The 17353-nt window shown below is 41.2% G+C and overlaps 2 protein-coding genes and 1 long non-coding RNA gene across 9 annotated transcripts in view; 1 reads left to right on the top strand and 2 right to left on the bottom strand.

Moving 5' to 3' along the window:
* The window catches only part of gli1 (GLI family zinc finger 1), a 30749-nt gene extending 22821 nt beyond the window's left edge, over positions 1 to 7928 (bottom strand). For all 3 annotated transcript variants that reach the window (XM_049732929.2, XM_049732931.2, XM_049732932.2), the window contains exon 1: positions 7618 to 7928. The gene's annotated coding sequence lies outside the window, so the exon portion shown is untranslated. The remainder of the gene's footprint in view (positions 1 to 7617) is intronic.
* Positions 1 to 16963, top strand: part of LOC125976924 (uncharacterized) — a 41298-nt gene extending 24335 nt beyond the window's left edge. The window contains exons 1-4 of one of the 5 annotated variants that reach the window (XR_011087722.1): positions 7971 to 9435; positions 9562 to 9613; positions 9719 to 9849; positions 10241 to 16963. This is a non-coding gene — a long non-coding RNA (uncharacterized lncRNA). Of the gene's footprint in view, positions 1 to 7970; positions 9850 to 10240 lie in introns of those variants that run through there. The other 4 variants (XR_011087721.1, XR_011087723.1, XR_011087720.1 and 1 more) reach the window with 4 other exon arrangements.
* LOC125976922 (inhibin beta B chain) lies at positions 14004 to 17014 on the bottom strand. The gene is made up of 2 exons (XM_049732933.1): positions 16666 to 17014; positions 14004 to 16159 (listed from the first exon to the last, which is right to left on the bottom strand). Exons 1-2 carry the CDS (start codon positions 17012 to 17014, stop codon positions 15393 to 15395), a joined length of 1116 nt encoding a protein of 371 aa, XP_049588890.1. The 3' UTR covers positions 14004 to 15392.
* Positions 17015 to 17353: the final 339 nt, after the last annotated feature.

Genomic DNA, 17353 nt, shown 5'->3' with positions numbered 1-17353 from the left:
ATTGTCATTCCAACATTTGGTTCACACCGAGTGCAGGGGAAGGTCGCGACACGGCATGGAACCAACCGCTGGATCGCTACTGCACGTCCTTGCCACGTTATTATCCAAGCTGAGGAAGTTGCGTTACAATTATGCTCGTACGTTGGATTTTGTGAGACATATTTCAGTGTACTGTAGATCCAGATTTTTTTTTTTTTTTTTTAAACATTACAAGGTACAAAGAAGTTTTGTCTTATGATCTTAGTAAGTTGGATGACATATTACATGCGGGAGGGGGACACCTGTGAAAGAAAATTCCTATCTTGAGGGACCGGGAAAAGGTACGCTCTCTTCTGAGGTCCCTTCTAGGTTTGGTTCACCCAACCCCCACCACCACCAACACCACCGCTAACCCCTACATTCCACAAGCACACTAGTTCTCCTCAGCGGCGGCGGTGTGGAACCCACCGCGGCCGTCACACCTGTGTCCATCCAGTCACAACACGTACGCCGTATTCCTGCAGAAATTTCCCGCGGGAAAGCTTTGTGTGCGGCCAACTACAACGCCACAAAGACCGGTTCAAAATAGCTAAAATACATTTGGGGTTATTGGTGGCAGGTTTGAATGTGATTGGTCAATTCTGATCTAAATCTCCATTTGTAAGAGGGTGTGCACACATTTGCAACCGCAACTCCCCAAGATGGAGACTAATAAGCCCAATCCTCCGCAGCTATGTACCAGAGTGGGGTGTAGATATATTTGATGTGTGTGCTCTTTTGATGTGAGGCCATGTTTTATGTTTAAGCACATGTCATGAAATGAAGAAGACTTCTTTACTGGCATGTTTGGCAAACAGGAAATGAGGGCCCTTCTCGGTGTAATTAATAGGCCCAATTATGTAATCGGGGAGTGGTCTGCAGTTTTCTGCAAACAGGACCAGATGTCCCCTCCAATGCCTCCCCCCGCTTTCCACTCCAAAGGGACACCCTCATTCGTTTTGCCGTGATCACTTACAGTGGGGTCAGCGCCAGTGCTTGGCCCACTTTGGCCTTTTTATTCCTTCTCTTGTAAATAAAGGCCGCGTGCTTTACAAGCCTCTCAATAACCGTAATACCTTCAGAGTCAATTAGCAGCCAGACGCACAAGATGGCGGCCTGCGAGGAGGAGGAAATAGTGTTTTTCTTTTTGTTGTTGTTGTTTTTTCGCTTGTTAGCCATTGACATTGAAATCTCCCATATTTGTTACTTGTGATCAAAAAATGTTCACTAATACATTAGCTTTCCAATGTCCCTTGTGTTATGAAGTTGATTCTATCTCCCATTGTTGTCGCTATTTGTCATCTTCTTGTCATCAAGTCTAGATGAGGGTTCAAAATAAACAAAATGGAGAGGAGCCACAAAGATGTACTATCTGATCTAAGTTCTGATCTTTTCTCATTTTTTTTCCCAGTACAAATCAGGCAGTCAAACGCTAACTGTGAAAGATATAACGAGGGAGGAAAGGGAGCGATAGTGTAAAACAACAGCGGAAAAACATGTTTGGTCAACAAGCGTCAGAAAGCCAAGCCAAATGTGCGGCGGTCAGGCGGGGCTGGCCCGGGCCAGGAACGCTTGACTTGGAAATGTGTTCCAGCGGGGGAAAAAAAGCAGCCGAGCTCCCCGAGCAGCCAGGCCAGCAGTCGGCAACTTTCCCCCTGCTTTTTGGCTCCGGCGTCAAGCTTCCCTCCCTCCTTTGCTCCCTCCCTGCAGCCCACCCAAGAAGAAGCAGCAGCAGCAGCCCATGGGCGTACACTGGAGCGGCTGCACATTTAAAATAACATGTATCTCACTCTCACTGTCAAATGCTTCTTCCCTTTCCAAAACATACCACGCTTAATACAAATGGAAAGTTTTGTCTCATACAGAGCCAATGATAGCATTTCTTTACACTTAAAAAAAATATGTTATTGTGCCGACATCTGGTTGGGACTCATTTGGGCAACTTCCTGTTCAATTTGACACGTTCCCTGAAATTTTCTTGAAAATAATATGTTGTATGTGCCCCCACTAGTCTAAACATGGCATTCTGATTGATATTGCATTTGTAGAAGATGAGTTAAGCAGCAAAATGTACAAGTTTTCATCTCAGAGGGCGGCCATTTTGCTAGTTGCTGTCAACTGAAAATGACATCACAGTTGCCTGGTCTTGGGTCACAACCAATCAGGCTCCGCTTCAGAAAACTGCTGAGCTGTGATTGGTTGTGAACTGAGTGGCAACTGTGATGGCATTTTCAGTCCACTGCAAGTAACAAAATGGCCGCCCATCTGTGATGGATAAAAACAGGTGGATTTTGCCTGACAAAACACAAATCGAAGTATTGTGTTTCGACTAGTTGGGCTGCACAGAACATATTATTATTATTATTATTACAAACAAAATGTGGGGTTTGACTTCCCCTTGAAGCCTTATATACTACGTCTTGTTATAATAGACTTCCACCCATTTTCAGTTTAGGATGTTGACATCTCATTCAAGTGGTTCCCCTTCCATTGAAATTTTCCCAAATTGGATGTAAACTTGCAAAAAAATAATTCAAGTCCTTTCCAGAATCCTATATTAATTCAAGTCAAAAGAAATCTGAGGCATGGCCAACAACCTTAACCTCAAAGAGCGTCTTAAATCGTTGGCACATCATCAAGGTGTCGAGTTTTCCCTGGAATCATCCCGGCGCATCCGTGACATTCCTCGTGGAGCCTTGAGGCAGGCGAAAGTCTGCAGAATGGGCGTCGGTGCGAACGCGTTGTGCTCATAAATCTGAGGACGCTTGACCTGTGGCTCGGTGACGTGTGGGTGTATCAGTGATGGCGGTCATAAATCATGCGTGCCAAGATTTCCTGTTATGGCATTGGATCTACTCGATGTGGCGTCAGGCAGGCACACCACTTATTAGATGAATTAAAAAGAGGACATTAAGTCAAAAATGATGAGGCAGTCAGATTTAAGTAGAAAAGGGTGGGGAGAAAATATGTAAATAAAAAATATTTTTTCAAATATGTTTACAGTAAAAATTATAATTACAAGTAAGTTGAACTTTCTAAAAAATCAAATTATTGCAATGTTGCCTATTTCCATGCAAAGAGTAAGCGATGAATATAAGGAAAAACATTGACAAAATTGTATGAACATTTTTAAAACTCCATCTTTTTCAATTGAACAAAAATGTATCCACACAGGTAAAATAACCTTTTTTCGGGAAAGGCAACGTATTTCTATGCAAAGATGTAGAGGGGCAGATGTGTAAATATTTAAGTTTATAGGTTTAATGTCAAACCAAACAAATACAAGATTTTTATATTAAATTACATTCAAATGAATCACAACCATATCCTAGCCTTTCTTTCTGCTAGCTTAATGCTAAGACTAAATAACATCTATGTGGAAAAATAACCCGTTAAATAATGGATTGAACACAAACGCTGCAGCAACACCTGCACACAAACAATATAGTCGTGCTCAGTCATATATTCTTTGTCCTTTGCAAAAAGAAACGACTACTAGAAGGCTGGAATGGATTCATGTATTTCGATTCATTTCAAAAGGAAAAGATTATTTGTCATATAATAGTGACAGCAGCAGACGTCCTCATGCACATGTCTGCGTCATGGAGTGCTAACGTGATACCACGTGTACATTAAAAGAGGAACACAGCATGTCGAGGAACGCTGCCAAGTCAATAAAGTTATCTCCTCTCAGATAACACGCTTGTTGGCCGGCAAGGTCCGTGGCGAGACACGCGCGATGTGAGCGAGCCTCCGTTAGTCTACCTGCGCCAGCATTTTGTAAATTTCTTAATGGTCTTATTTCAACCCACAAATACAAAATGATTTGAAATATTGTGACTGTGTGGCTAAAAATTTGCTACAGTATATCCATCACTTTTTTTGTTTAGACTGCTTAATTTTTGGGGTGTACAATATAAATTATTGTAAAGCACATTGCTGTGATTCAATGCAGACTGAAATCCAGTCCTGTGGAAAGGAAGAAATAAACGCTGCTAACGCATGTTTCGCTGCCAAATCCAAACAACTCTGAGGAACATGCCACCTGGAGTCTGCTTTAAAATATATGGACTTGATGCACTGTATAATATCAACCACAGACACACAGCAGCAGTTATCATGCACGCCCACACACATTCAAACTGTGCTTGAGGCGAATGCTTGAATAATAGCAGCACATGTGCTGGAATAAGATACAATCAACATCTAGCTTTGCCTCATGTCAGTCTGTATTTCCAAGTTTCCCAAGTTTTCTACGTACATCCAAATTCCTAATCCGACATTATACATGAAGAGGGCTACCACGGGGAGGGTAGAATAGAGCAATTTTTAATAAGATCTGAAAAGTGTGTTTTTCTGCATATGAAACTAATTATTTCTCCAAAAAGTGTGTTTTTATGCAAATGAAACTAGTTATTTCTCCAAAAAGTATCTTTTGTAAATATTTTGGGACGTCTAGAGCAGATTAACGAAATTTTTTCTATCGTAGACTTTATTTTAGTATGCATTTGATTCATCACGAAAACCAGAGTTCCACGAGATAATGTATTTAAAAACTTTGAATTTACACCACAGCATCTGCAAGAATGTAACAATGTGTACACCTCTGTTGAAAACTAACTTCTCCGTTCCAATGACGGTGAGCTGATGGGAATAAAGGCAAGCTTGTGGAGCATCCCGAGAATCATCGTTATCACCTCCTCGCTTCTGTCCGGGCATACTTCTTGGAACAGACAGACAGACAGACAGCTGCTATTAAAGCCTGATTGTTTCAGGTTCACAGGGTGTGAAAGGGCCTGATTGAGGGGCTGTGATCCCAGTGAGGGTGGTCTCACTCGCTCTCCCTCCCCCTCCTTAGTCTCTCACTCCCTCTCTGGAAGGTTGAACGAAGAAGCATGTTAGAGGGGGGGTGCACAATTGCTGGCGTCACGTGATACATGTTTTGGCCCAGAATGGAATCTGGAGGAAAAACACAGTTGCTGTCTGCCTCCCGTGTCACGTGATCCATACACCTTGGGTGATAACTTCCTCTACCTTACACGCGCACGTGAACCCTCTGTATGCTGATAAGCAACTTATCTTGGTGTCTGATAAAAGCCGAGTGGAGGCTTCTTTCTCCTAATGGGCAGACGACTCCTTCCCGTGTGTGCTCTATTTGTTTAGGACAAGTTCCCATTAAGGAGCCCGTTGGCCTTAAAGCACTTGATAAAGGGGGGGGGGGGGGGGGGCACGAGGAAGACCCCCCCTCCCGCTGAGCTTTTCACATGTGGTCAAAGGACAAGTGCACCCTTCATACTGTCCCTTAAACTTTCCCCCCTCAACCTTGAAGGAGGAGGACAAAAAAGTCAACTTATAATGTTACATTAGACGTCAATGAAAACAACGCCGGTGATTATTATTAACAAATTCACTTCGTCATAAGTGATACTGCTAGTCTTGCTATTTCAGTCCCAACTTACTTTGTAGATAGAATTTATTGATACATATATATTAGGGGTGGAACTGTTTTTGAAAACCATCCGAACCAATCAGTTTAACAGTTTCAGTTCAGTTTGTCTGTGTTCCATTGGGTCAGTTTACAAAAACTCTTTGTTTTTTCTTCATGAGTGCTAAGCCAAGATGGCAGCGCGCATGGTTACGCCGACACATCATGATTCACACTTGAGTTTCAGGCAACCAATGAAATGTGTCCCAGCAGCAGCCAATCATATTACAGCGGGGGCATGTACAATTATAATCAGGTGGATACTAATAATCACATACTAATAATCACTCATCTATCCATATTGCATATGAATTATGAGACATCTATGTGCATCATATAAGACTACAATTTCAGCTTTTATTCAGGAGAGTAATCATTTGATCAGTGTTCTCCGACTTGTGGCGCCGAGGCACTCATTTTACCTCACAGTAAAGCACCAAACATAAATATTACTTCTTATGTCAGTTTAGTCACGAATGTGCTTAATGTAAAATCTGGTAGTTTAATGGTAATTGATAACATCAATTTCAGTTTTCACATAACTATACAAGCATAGGCTCAGTTGTGGCTGCTTTGTGCAATATGGTTGGAATGACAAACACAGCAAAAGAATGGAACGCATCCCAACTGGCTCTTAATGTGCGCCCACCGTGTCATTGACGTTATGGGTGAGCTTATTGTTGTGACATTTTATTGTGATGGTGGTTAACTTGCTTTTATACTTTTATGACTGTTTCAAATATTTTACGTTGGCCTTGGATGGCTCTTAAATTGCACCAAATGTCAAACTTCAAACCTCCATCATGAATATTACCGTATGTCTTTGTTGTACACGTTAAGGTCAAGTGCTTTATTGTTTTGACATTTTAGCAAAAATTGTAGTTAGATTGATTTTGCACAAAAGTGATCAAATAGTTTTTCTTTGGCTTCTTGGGGAGTCCAAATTCAAATGACACTTTGTGTTTCCAAAGGGTCAGGCGTATTACACAACTGTCACTCCAATGCACATTTTTTACATGGCTTTTTTTTTTATTTGGCTTTGGGGGAAATCTAACATTGCACAAAACATATAAAGCCACAATTTGTCATATTACATCCGTGACTCAAATTAAGATAGTGCGTCATTGTTTAGACATTTTGTCATAATCATCGGTTCAATTTTTTTTAATGTTGCGTGGCTGTGACGAATATGAAAAAAGCATCTTCATAAATTAAATTAAATCTGAGTGCATTGCTGTTTTGACATAAACAGCCATTAACTTCTTCTCACGCTTGTATGGCTGTCATGATGTTAAAAGTTTTGTTCTTTCACTTTTGAGGGACTCGAAAGTTGTTGAAAACACAAAACCTCAAACATTTTCTCTTTTTAGCCTAAAGACCAGATGTCAGTAGAGAAATTGTTTAAATGTAAGACGTTAAAAATTGGTACAACATGTGTGCACTGCGCATAAAACTTTGTATCACAGTTACAATCTGTTCCAGGGGATTGACAGATGTTTTTTCTTTGTTTGTTTGTTTTTTTTTGTTTTTTTTTTTGCATTTGTATAACAATTCAAGAGCGCTTAAATTGACTCTCAAAAAAGCTATTAAGATGGCGAGGTTTCCAATTATTTATTATGGGGCACCAAAACGGACTACGCTGTGGAAATGTGCACCTCGAATGCGTTTCCTTTTTATTTGAACGCAAACCAATTGAGTTATCCAGCCCACACGTTTGGGCGTGTGTGTTTAGCACTTTTGTGGTAAATAAATTAGTGTTCTATTGAGTCCGTTGTTGACGCTCTTGGACAGGCGAAGAGTGTCCTAATTTGTTCACAGATTAGATTAAAAAAACCCAGGCCTCAACCGAGAAGTTGTGCACATCTTCTGGCAGGCAGGAGTGGTGTTTTTAAAAAAAAAAAAAAAAAAAAAGGGGGGGGGGGTGAAAAGGGGGGGGGGCACATTTGGGAATGATATTGGCACCTCAAGTATTTCAGGTTACAAGAAACAGCTGTTGGACACACACAGACAGACAAACACACACTGATGTACCCCCACCCCAAAAAGTGCAGCACTCCATCACATGAAGAAGTGATGCAAAAAAAAAAAAAAAAAAAAAAAGTCGCACCACTTACCTCAGCCGGCATCAAACTTGTCAAAATCCTTGGAAGAGCTTCCCGAGTTCCACTTTTCCTATCGTGTTCTCGGATGCGAGAAATCCGGATTGTTTCTCCCACGGACGCACGCAGGCGCGCGCGATGTATCCTCTTGTATCCTCTTTGTTCAAACTTTCGCTCTTTCTCTTTCGTGCCTTCGTTCTTTCTTTTTTTTAGGCCAGCGTTGTCGTTCGGCTTCCCAAGTGGAAGCAACAACGTTGGCGGCCCATGTTCGGCAGCAACAAGGGAGTCCCGCAAGTTGCCTCGCTCGGCCCCTCCAAACAAGTAATGCGCAATGCACCCCCCCTTCTCTCTCTCTCTCTCTCTGTCTCTCTCTCTGTCTCCCTTTCCCTCCCTCCCCTCCCACTCTCCTTCCATGCCTCCAGTCTGCGGACCACCCCGAAACAGGAAGTTCACTTTTTGTTTTTCTTGGCGCAAAAAGAAAAAAAAGAAAAGAAAAAGACATACAAGACGATGCTGCTTCTCTGCGTTTCTCTTCCAAGAGTTCGAATGCGCGCTTGTAAAATATTTAAACACAAACACAAGTTCCAAATAAGTTTGACGACTGAGAAAAGAAAATACGAAATGCATGTCGATAAATCAACTCCAGCACGTCGTCATTTGCTGTCATAAGTCATTTTGAATATGTGAGTGTGTTATGTGTGTTTTCTAAAGTAAATTCAGCGTGTGTGGCTGACTGCATATGTGGATGGATGCTGCACACGTTGCTTCGAATTAACCGCAAAATCCGGACTGGATTATGCGCGTTCGTGCGCGCGCGCGCGTCACAATATTAGATACAGTGCAGATGTTCAGTCAAATTAGAACCAATTGGATCTGAATCAGCAATTCTGATTTTTGACAGTCAGACTGGATTGTTTTAGGTCATTGTGCTTACAGCGGTGCCTTGATTTAAGAGTTTAATTCGTTCTGTGACCACATTTTTAACTCAAATTAATTCCACCTCAAGCCAACTGTCTCCATTAAAATGAATAGTAAAGGCATTCATTTTCAAAATGTGGAACTTTAAACTGCGCTGCGAACTGTTGTTGTTGGAAAAGTTTGGAAATGTACCCTCATATCACCAATCAAATTCAAAAAAAGGCAATGACAGTGCCCTATTGTGGCGTCCGGCCACTCATGTAACTATTTGTTTCTTTTGGCTTTGATTTCCTCCCTCTCTCTCAAACTCTCTCTCTCTGCTGCGTGGCCTTTGGATATACTTTCAATTCCTCAATAACTGGATCCCACGCTTCGCTCATAAAAAGTGTTTTTCATTATTTGCTGGCCGAAGCTTGTCACACAGCCTCCGAAATGTTTTGTAGCTCCGCAGTGGTGGTTGGAAGCCACATATGATGATTGTCTATCTTTCCACTCATTTGTCCTTTCAAAATGGAATCACTTGTAAATTGCATGTATTTTTGTCACATTTCAGATTTTTTTATAAAAACACAAGCTGGAGATGTTTTTGGTTTAACTTCTAAGATCATTTCATAGCATTGACAATATTATAGCCTCTATAACACATACGAAAAGAAGATATTAGCCTAATGGGTGGCTATAAAAATAAGAAAAAGAAAAAGACCAGTCTAAGCAGAGAGTGGTTGAACAGTTGGTGACCAGGATGAAGGCAAAAGTCCAGCAGTAACATTTTGTCAATGAGAGTCTCGGGGCTTTAAGTCCCCCTTATAGCCTCCAAAGCCGAGAGTTCTTGGCCCCTAAATTGGCCCGCAGATGTCGGAGCCATATGCCGGTGCGTAAAATCCCGCACCCATTTGTCAATGGAGGGGATTAAAGGTGAGTGGGCAAATCCAGATACTAGACCCGTCCAAAGATAGTAGCTGCGTTTTGCTATTTCATTTGTGGCTCCATTCATCATATGGGTCAATTTAACACTTTAAAGTAAAAGGAAGGTTGTTTCAGCAGGCTACAAGATGTTCAAGGGTGAAGATGCTGATCTCATCCATTCTAAGAGGTGGGAGGAAGCATCTGTTGCTAAATCGCACGACACCTGCACGGTATTCCCACATGCAGCAAAATCCAGCAGAATCTTTTAGGGAGATTTGTTTTTCCATTGCAGATGGTCACTAGCTCACGTTTTCTTCATCCCCATTGGCTCAGGTCCTGCAGTGACAGTGGCTCATATATAAGGTTGCACTCTCGCTCTTTCTCTTCTGCTCACATGCAGCTCGAGAAGACTTGCAACTGCAGGTAAGAGCTGGACACACAGCGATTACATAGAAATCAATGCAAATGCTTTAGAGGTGCATGCATTTGTTTGTCTGACAGACATTGTTTTACCAATGGTTGCGCTGGAGCATTTTAGTCAGAAATTGCGCTGATTTCCAAGTTTATCTGCTGTTACTGGCCACAACATTAGGCACACCTGCAAAATCTGATTAAATTGGACTTTTATTGTATTGAATACTAAGGCACTTTCTTCCTGTTTAAAATGTCTAATAATAATAATAATAATGTGTAATTATACTTGTATTATAACTGCATGCTAATAATTTATTTCCAAGAGTTTGATTTATATTGATTTAGTAAATAAATTAATTAATTGAAATATATTAATAAACATATTTTGTAATTGTTAAAGGAAAAAGGATCCTGTCTTTTACTCCATACTCTGTATCATCTGTTTATGGCAAGTGCAGGAGCTTGCGGCACGTCACTTCAACATATCAACATTTTTCTAAGAATTAAATACAATGTCATGTAAGACTTATTGATTTTTGTTAACTTTTCTCATTTTTTTTCCAATTATGTAGGCTATTGTCTGTCTGTCTGTCTGTCTGTCTGTCTGTCTGTCTGAGCAGAAAAAAAGAGGGGTTGGGGTTATGGGAGGAATGATGCATGCAGTCTTTCGGTGCAGCAGCAACTGGAAATACTTGAAATAGGTGTGTGTTTCAGGTCCTGCCACTAGAGAGAAGCATTGCTCAATAACAGAAATAGAACCAACGCAAACGTCATACATTTCCAGTACTGTACAATTTACATACAAAAGTTCCATGTAGGTAGGACATATGATAATAAAGTTTATAGTTGAGAAGATAAATAATTAAACAGAAGTTACAAACAAAAATGATCTACATTTTCACATATTTCTCTTTATTTTTGCTATTTGACTGGACTCAAAGTGCCTTTAATGACAGTGTGTACATATGCACTACATAAGACGAAATAGAGTCCACCTGGTCATTGTTTTATGAAACCATTTTGCATTAAGTTCAGGTAGAATAAATGATCTATGGTTAAGCAAGCTGCTACCGTCCGTCCATTTAGCCAGTTGCTGAGGATTTGTGTGCCATCTTCTAATTGATGTAACACTTGGCACAGTGTCAATGAGTGATAAAGTGAGTGTTAAAAAGTGAGGTCGGCTGGTGTGGAATAACCTAATTAAGTGTTAGGTGTTTAGTCTTGGACAGAATTAGGTCCCCCGCAGGAACAGGAACTTCTGCCATAATGCCTGAGGGCGAGGGTGGAACAGCACGAACTGTGACATTAATTCCCTCACCTTGTGCTCTCTGGGGATGCTGGATTATTTTACATTCACACTCTCCATTAACTAGTTTATGACATTTAATGGTCTATGCACAATTGATGTATTTATTTTGCAGCCAATGCTCAGTTTATACCTGATTTTGGATTACATAAAACATTGTAACATACTTTTTTTTTTTTTACTCTGGGATCTTATTTGGGCCATATATAGCTGCAATATTATAGTGTACTATTTAGTTACACCAGGGTCACAACTATATTTTCCAGAGGGCCAGAATTTTACCTTCAAATAAAAATTGAATTTTGCCATAACATTATTATTTGATGTTTATTGTTCATATATGTTTTTGTTATTTTAGTCCAAAACTAGAGTCATTTTTGGCTTTTATTAGTCACGCTGTTCTTTAAACAGATATTTTTATCTTTGATCCTCATAATAATGGAATCCAATCACAGGCTGGATAAGCATAACCAAAAGCATATCTATATTTTGGAATTTTCCAGCGCACTTTTGACTTTCTTCTTTAGAGTTAATGGAACAACAGAGCTGTCTTTGTTCAGTTGACTAATTGGGATCAATCATGGATGATTACAGTTAAGCAAGCAGGCGTTGTTTTAATCGTCTTACACTTTGTAGTAATTGTGACCCAGAGTTACCAAATTATACATTACTGGTGTAGCCTATTGGTCAACACTACTTGCCCTTTTATCTACATTACATTAGCACAGCAGCCATTACATCAGCATTCGCTTTTAGATAAAAGCAGCTGTAGAAAGAAAACAAAAAACAAAAGTTTGTTTTAATCCAAGCTAAATAGAGTTCAATAAAGTTAAATATGGTGAAATCAAACATCCTCACGGGGATTGGTGTACTTTTGGGAGATTCACAAACTCCTTACAGGGGAAACATTTTCTCTGACCCCAGAGAACTCCTGACCTATGACATGAAGGCAAAAAGAAAGCTATCGGAGTTCATAGAGAAGTCTACTGTTGTTGTTAAAGCAGGCGTGATGTAACGTAGAGATATAACGGTAACTGGGTCTGTCCTAATGGGATTACCCTGTGGATTTAAAAGTTATTCGAAGTGCTTCCGCCATCGTGAACGTTGACCACATTTGTTGTCATCGCAAATCGCTGTATGGTACAGTGCTCATTTGATTGGACAGTCAACCAGTTTCTCTTCACAAATTCACCTTTTCGCGTTATATCTACAAATGTCGTGCTTTTTAAACCCTGGCTAAAGGGAAGGTAGTAATTAACGTCAAAAAAATATCTTAAATTGGTGCAATTTGACTGTTCTAATTTTGAAATCTTCATAACATCATATCTTGCCCAATATTGTCAATTGAAACCAAAATGGCCGACTTCCTGTTCAATTCAGTTCATCCTGATACATATAATAGACGTACAATTTTGTCGATGGGTAGAAACATCACAAGAAAATTTTTACCAGAATGAAAATGTCTACAAAATATGTGAAGTCTCTGAGTATGAAATTATTTCCTCTGTTGCAGAATTTCTCAGCCACTCAATGATTTCTCTTTTGTTGACAGTTTAACCTTGACCTAATTCAATTAGCTTGGATTATGTTAGTGTTAGTTCAACATTGACTGGTCAAGAGAAGGGTGCATGGGAAAAGTATCGTCCCAGGTTACCCTGCTATGACGCTGCAAGAGGACGAGGCCAGTCACACCTTATTAAGCCTCCATAAAGAAGATTTTGTGGGATTGCGTGGAGTGAAGGATTAGGGTTTTAGTGGCCAACACTAGGTCAGTGTGTCAGTATATCAGTGAGTCAGTAGGCTTTCAGTTTTTCCCAGAGTGGGTCAGTTATCTGCTTTCCATTGGTGGCATCAATGCCGGTGACAAGGACTACTACATTGACGTATATAAATATTTTATAAAACGGATAGGTAATAGAGTCCAGAAAAATTGTAAAAAGCTGACCTTTTCATATAGAAAAAAATGATGATGGAAAAACAAGGTGGGTTAGCGAGGTAATGCTAAACGTTTAGAATAAATTCCTTCTTCTCCTCTGCTTTGCAACCCACTTTAGATATTGAGCAGTACAATGCAGGCAAACGACATTATAATTTGGCTCTCGAACTGGTGGCTTGGATGTTGTAACGTATCCTGAGTTGCATCACATGAAGAGATAATCATTTACGTACCTTCATAGCGAAATGAAAATAAGCGCATGCCAAGGGAATGTGAAACTGTTGACACACCAAACACAGACAGTGGATAAAACCACTTCGACTGTTTGTATGAGCAAACACACCCTTTGCCTTACAGACTGTCGACATGACAAGTAGCATGCTGGCTAGCAGCGCCGTGTTTGATTGCATGTCTGCTTAAAGCTTGTGGATTCAAATATATATATACATTTTTGCGTAATTTTGTTTGTTTGTTTACCAGCTCAGTGGCCTAGTAGTAGACTGTCCGCCCTGAGACTGGAAGGTTGTGGGTTCAAACCCCGGCCGGGTCATACCAAAGACTATAAAAATGGGACCCATTGCCTCCCTGCTTGGCACTCAGCATTAAGGGTTGGAATTGGGGGGTTAGATCACCAAATGATTCCCGAGCGCGGCACCGCTGCTGCTCACTGCTCCCCTCTCCCCCAGGGGATGGATTCAAATCACATGGGGATGGGTTAAATGCAGAGGACAAATTTCACCACACCCAGATGTGTGTGTGACGATGATCATTGGGACTTTAACTTTTATTTGTTTGACTGCTTTTCTAGCTAATGTATTTTTTAAGAACGTTAAGAATGACTTGGTCAATTCTATTATTAGGCAAATGAACCTTTGAATATAATGGAATTCTGGATGCAATAAAAAAGAAAAACAGCATAGATGCATTTGTTCTTTTATTTACAAAACGATTCATACAGTACATAGAAACTGCAATGCCGTCATTAAGAACAAAAATCTGACAAGGATTCATTCAAGAAAATATAACACCATATATATAAAAAAAATCTCAGTTTGGTTATGCTGAACATCTTTTTCGAGCACAATTGTCTCACGGTGATAAAGTGCTTATTATGGTATGATGGCAACAAGATGCTTATAATAATATTGATAATAATAATAATAATCCCCAGCTCCCCCCCAAAAATCTTTGCATTAAAGAGTAAAATAACAACCCAAGTGCAGCTTTGTAGGCAACAGATGCATGTCCTATTAATTGAAAAATATCAATACCATTTCAGGTTTGCAGTTTACAATGTGATGCATCGTGTCAACATGTTATACTGGCATTTTTGAGTAATTTTATAACCATACATTTGCATACTGGCATTTTGAATGCAGCCCAAACACAAGGCACAGCAAGTGGAGCACCTGTGGCGCAATCGGGATGATGTCAAGTCTCCGGTGGAATGATTAACAAACAGCCTTTTGCTGGAAAGCTTCTAATTATACATCACACCAGAAAACTTTGGACTTTGGCAACAAAATGCGCCAACATAAAACACAACATGCCCATTTGACCCACCTGCCGCGCAGACCTTCACATTACCTGACCACTGAGGCAATCGTGTCCCAATGTTTGCCAGATCATGACCTTGAGTTCACATGCTGACCGTTTTGTCAATCTGCAAATATTGCATGTGACAACAATACAGTGGAAGTGCTGCGTCAAACCTTTTGGTGGGGCGCTCACTCACAATGCCCCCAAATTCACTCAGTTGTGTCTGTTACAAATTGAGCGGAAAAAATAGCTTTTGACTTTGGTTACTTTGACTTTGGTTAACTGACTAATCAACCGACAACCGATTTAATTGCTATTTTAAAATCAACAAGAAAAAAAACGTTGTTTGTTGGATTTGTTTCTGAAGTAACACATTACAATATATTGCCTGTTATTTTGCCTGTAATCCATATTTTTCATATTTCTATTGTTGTAGGTGTTGGAGACGCCCAAAATTATTTGTTATATATATTTTTGAATTAATCTGTTGATTAATTAAAAAAATATTCTGCCAAATATCGCAATCAGCAACTGTCAAAAAAAAAAAATCCATATCATGGCAAAAGAATCTCTTTGGTGCAATTTCTGATGCATTTTGTTGCATATGTGCCTGTAATTTCAACTTGGAAAATAATATTATTTGAGCCAATATTTTGCCTACAAATGCATGTAATTGGCATTGGCAAGCAATTTTTGGCCATTTGTGCTTGACATACAATACTCTAAGACTGCAGCATAAAAAAAAAAAATCCTACCCAAGGCTACAAACTCTTATGTGCATCCACAGGACTCCACGATCATGTCAGGCACATCGGTTTTGATGATACTGTGCTGAGAGTTGAAGTACACCATGGACAGAGGCTGCCGCTCGGTGGGGACACAACACGAAGACGCAGCCGTGTTGATGCCGTTAACCTTTAGCTGGCTCAAGACGGTGGCGTGGAAGGACGAGGCGATGCCGGGGGATCCGGCTAGATGCTGGGGGCACTGCCCCACGCAGTAGTTCATGTGGTAGCCTTCAGGCGCGATGATCCAGTCGTGCCACTGGATGTCCTTAAACTTGATGTACAATTCTTTTTTGCAGCAAACGGTGATGTCATTGCCGCACCGCAGTGAACGCTTTCTGCGCAAGTGTCTGGCGGCGTCATCACGGTGACGCACCTGGGCTACCAGGAAGGGCTGATACGGGGTGTTGGAAGAGTTTTCCAGGGAGCAAAGATTTCTCCCATCTTCATCACAGCTCACCTGCAGATACAGTCGCTTCTGGCCGCCGTCAAGGAAGGCCTGCAGGGTGCGGCTGATGGGGAAGGTATGCCAGTTACTCTCCTGGACCGCCAACATCTTTTCGATCACTAAGGTCCTATTTGACTCTCCGCCATCTGAGGTAAGGAAGACTTGAGCTGGCACTTGGAAGGGCGACTTGGAGGAATGGACATAGATCCAAAGGGAGGCCTGCAGCACCTGGATGCTGTGGCCATGTTCTTGCATGAACTGGAAGGTAAGGCTGAGATTTGACTCGTCTCCATCTCCACTTTCAACTGTTGGTCAAACACAGTAGACACGCAAAGTAAGGAAATGTCAATGAATCACAACGACCGCATATACGTATTTACATCTGATTACGCCTGATCAAGCTAAGGATATATAATAGAAACAGTGACCGTTCCATATATTAGTCTTTCAATCCATCTATCTGTTCATATCAGACTGTACGTCCATCAGTGTTGCTGTCTTGTTGTCTTAGGTCCATCCATCCGTCCATCCATACATTCACTGTTGTGAGTAGCCATGCTGTCTGGGATAGCAGCTAAATAGTAATATGTAAATATATGTATATAAATAGTAGTGATGAGAAACTAGCTAATAAATGCTGAATGTGATGAGGCAATTTATCCTGCCCTTTCACCTAATTTCCTACCAACCTGAACAGACAAGCAGAGCACAAAGAATCCTGATGATTCATCGTTTTTGCGCAATGGCATTTCCCAGAACGCCATGTAAAAGTTCTTTCATGAATTGTGTAAACCCCATTTCGAACACTTACTTCTATCGGCAAAGCTGACTATTTCATAGCCATGGTCTTTGAATTGCGCATTGTTGTCTAGTTCGAGGGTGCCGTCCTGCTTGACGCGCCCCGAGTGCAATTTGCGCAGCGCACTGAGCAGCGCCGCTCGGGGTACAGTCTGAGAGATCCTCGGTCTCTCTTTCAGGTGCAGCTTGTCCAAAAGTTGCTGCTTTGCCATCTCCACCATCAGCCTCTCCTCCGTGTCCCTCCCCTGCAGGGGCCGGAGCCCGCAGGACGCGCAACCCGAGGGGCTACCGCTTACCCAGAGACCCTCCCAGAGCAACGGGGCGAAAAAGAGAAACGCGCGCAACGAGGAGACCTCAGCCATTTGACTGTCAAATCAACTTGTGCGTTAAAACGAATAACAGGGAAAAAAAAGTCTTCTTCTGTTGTACGTTTGAGGTCCTGCTCTGCAGCTGGAGAGTTCAGTGATGCCACGGTGTCCTGGTCTGGTGGTGAGAATATCTGCTGTGGGGTAATCCAACAAAAGTGGTGACACGTTGGAGGGACGCACCAATGAGCGCACCGGGGCACCGTGAGACGAACTTTGCTGGCAGCGCATCTGCAGACGCAGCAAGTACTCACAAGCAAGCATGCAGACAAGGCAAGGTGGAGTGATTGTCAATGACCGAGAACATACAAGTACGAGCGTGCAGGTCGTATTTGG

Source organism: Syngnathus scovelli, chromosome 11, assembly GCF_024217435.2.
Source record: "Syngnathus scovelli strain Florida chromosome 11, RoL_Ssco_1.2, whole genome shotgun sequence".
Taxonomy (NCBI): domain Eukaryota; kingdom Metazoa; phylum Chordata; class Actinopteri; order Syngnathiformes; family Syngnathidae; genus Syngnathus; species Syngnathus scovelli.
This window is presented reverse-complemented; position numbering and strand designations above follow the sequence as displayed.

What these genes read in the sequence shown, in the direction of transcription:
- LOC125976922 (XM_049732933.1), bottom strand. Translation starts at nt 17,014, where the DNA reads ATGGCTGAGGTCTCCTCGTTGCGCGCGTTTCTCTTTTTCGCCCCGTTG. An exon ending in AGTCAGCTTTGCCGATAGAA is followed by an intron (nt 16,160 to 16,665) that starts GTAAGTGTTCGA and finishes TTTGACCAACAG; the next exon opens with TTGAAAGTGGAGATGGAGAC.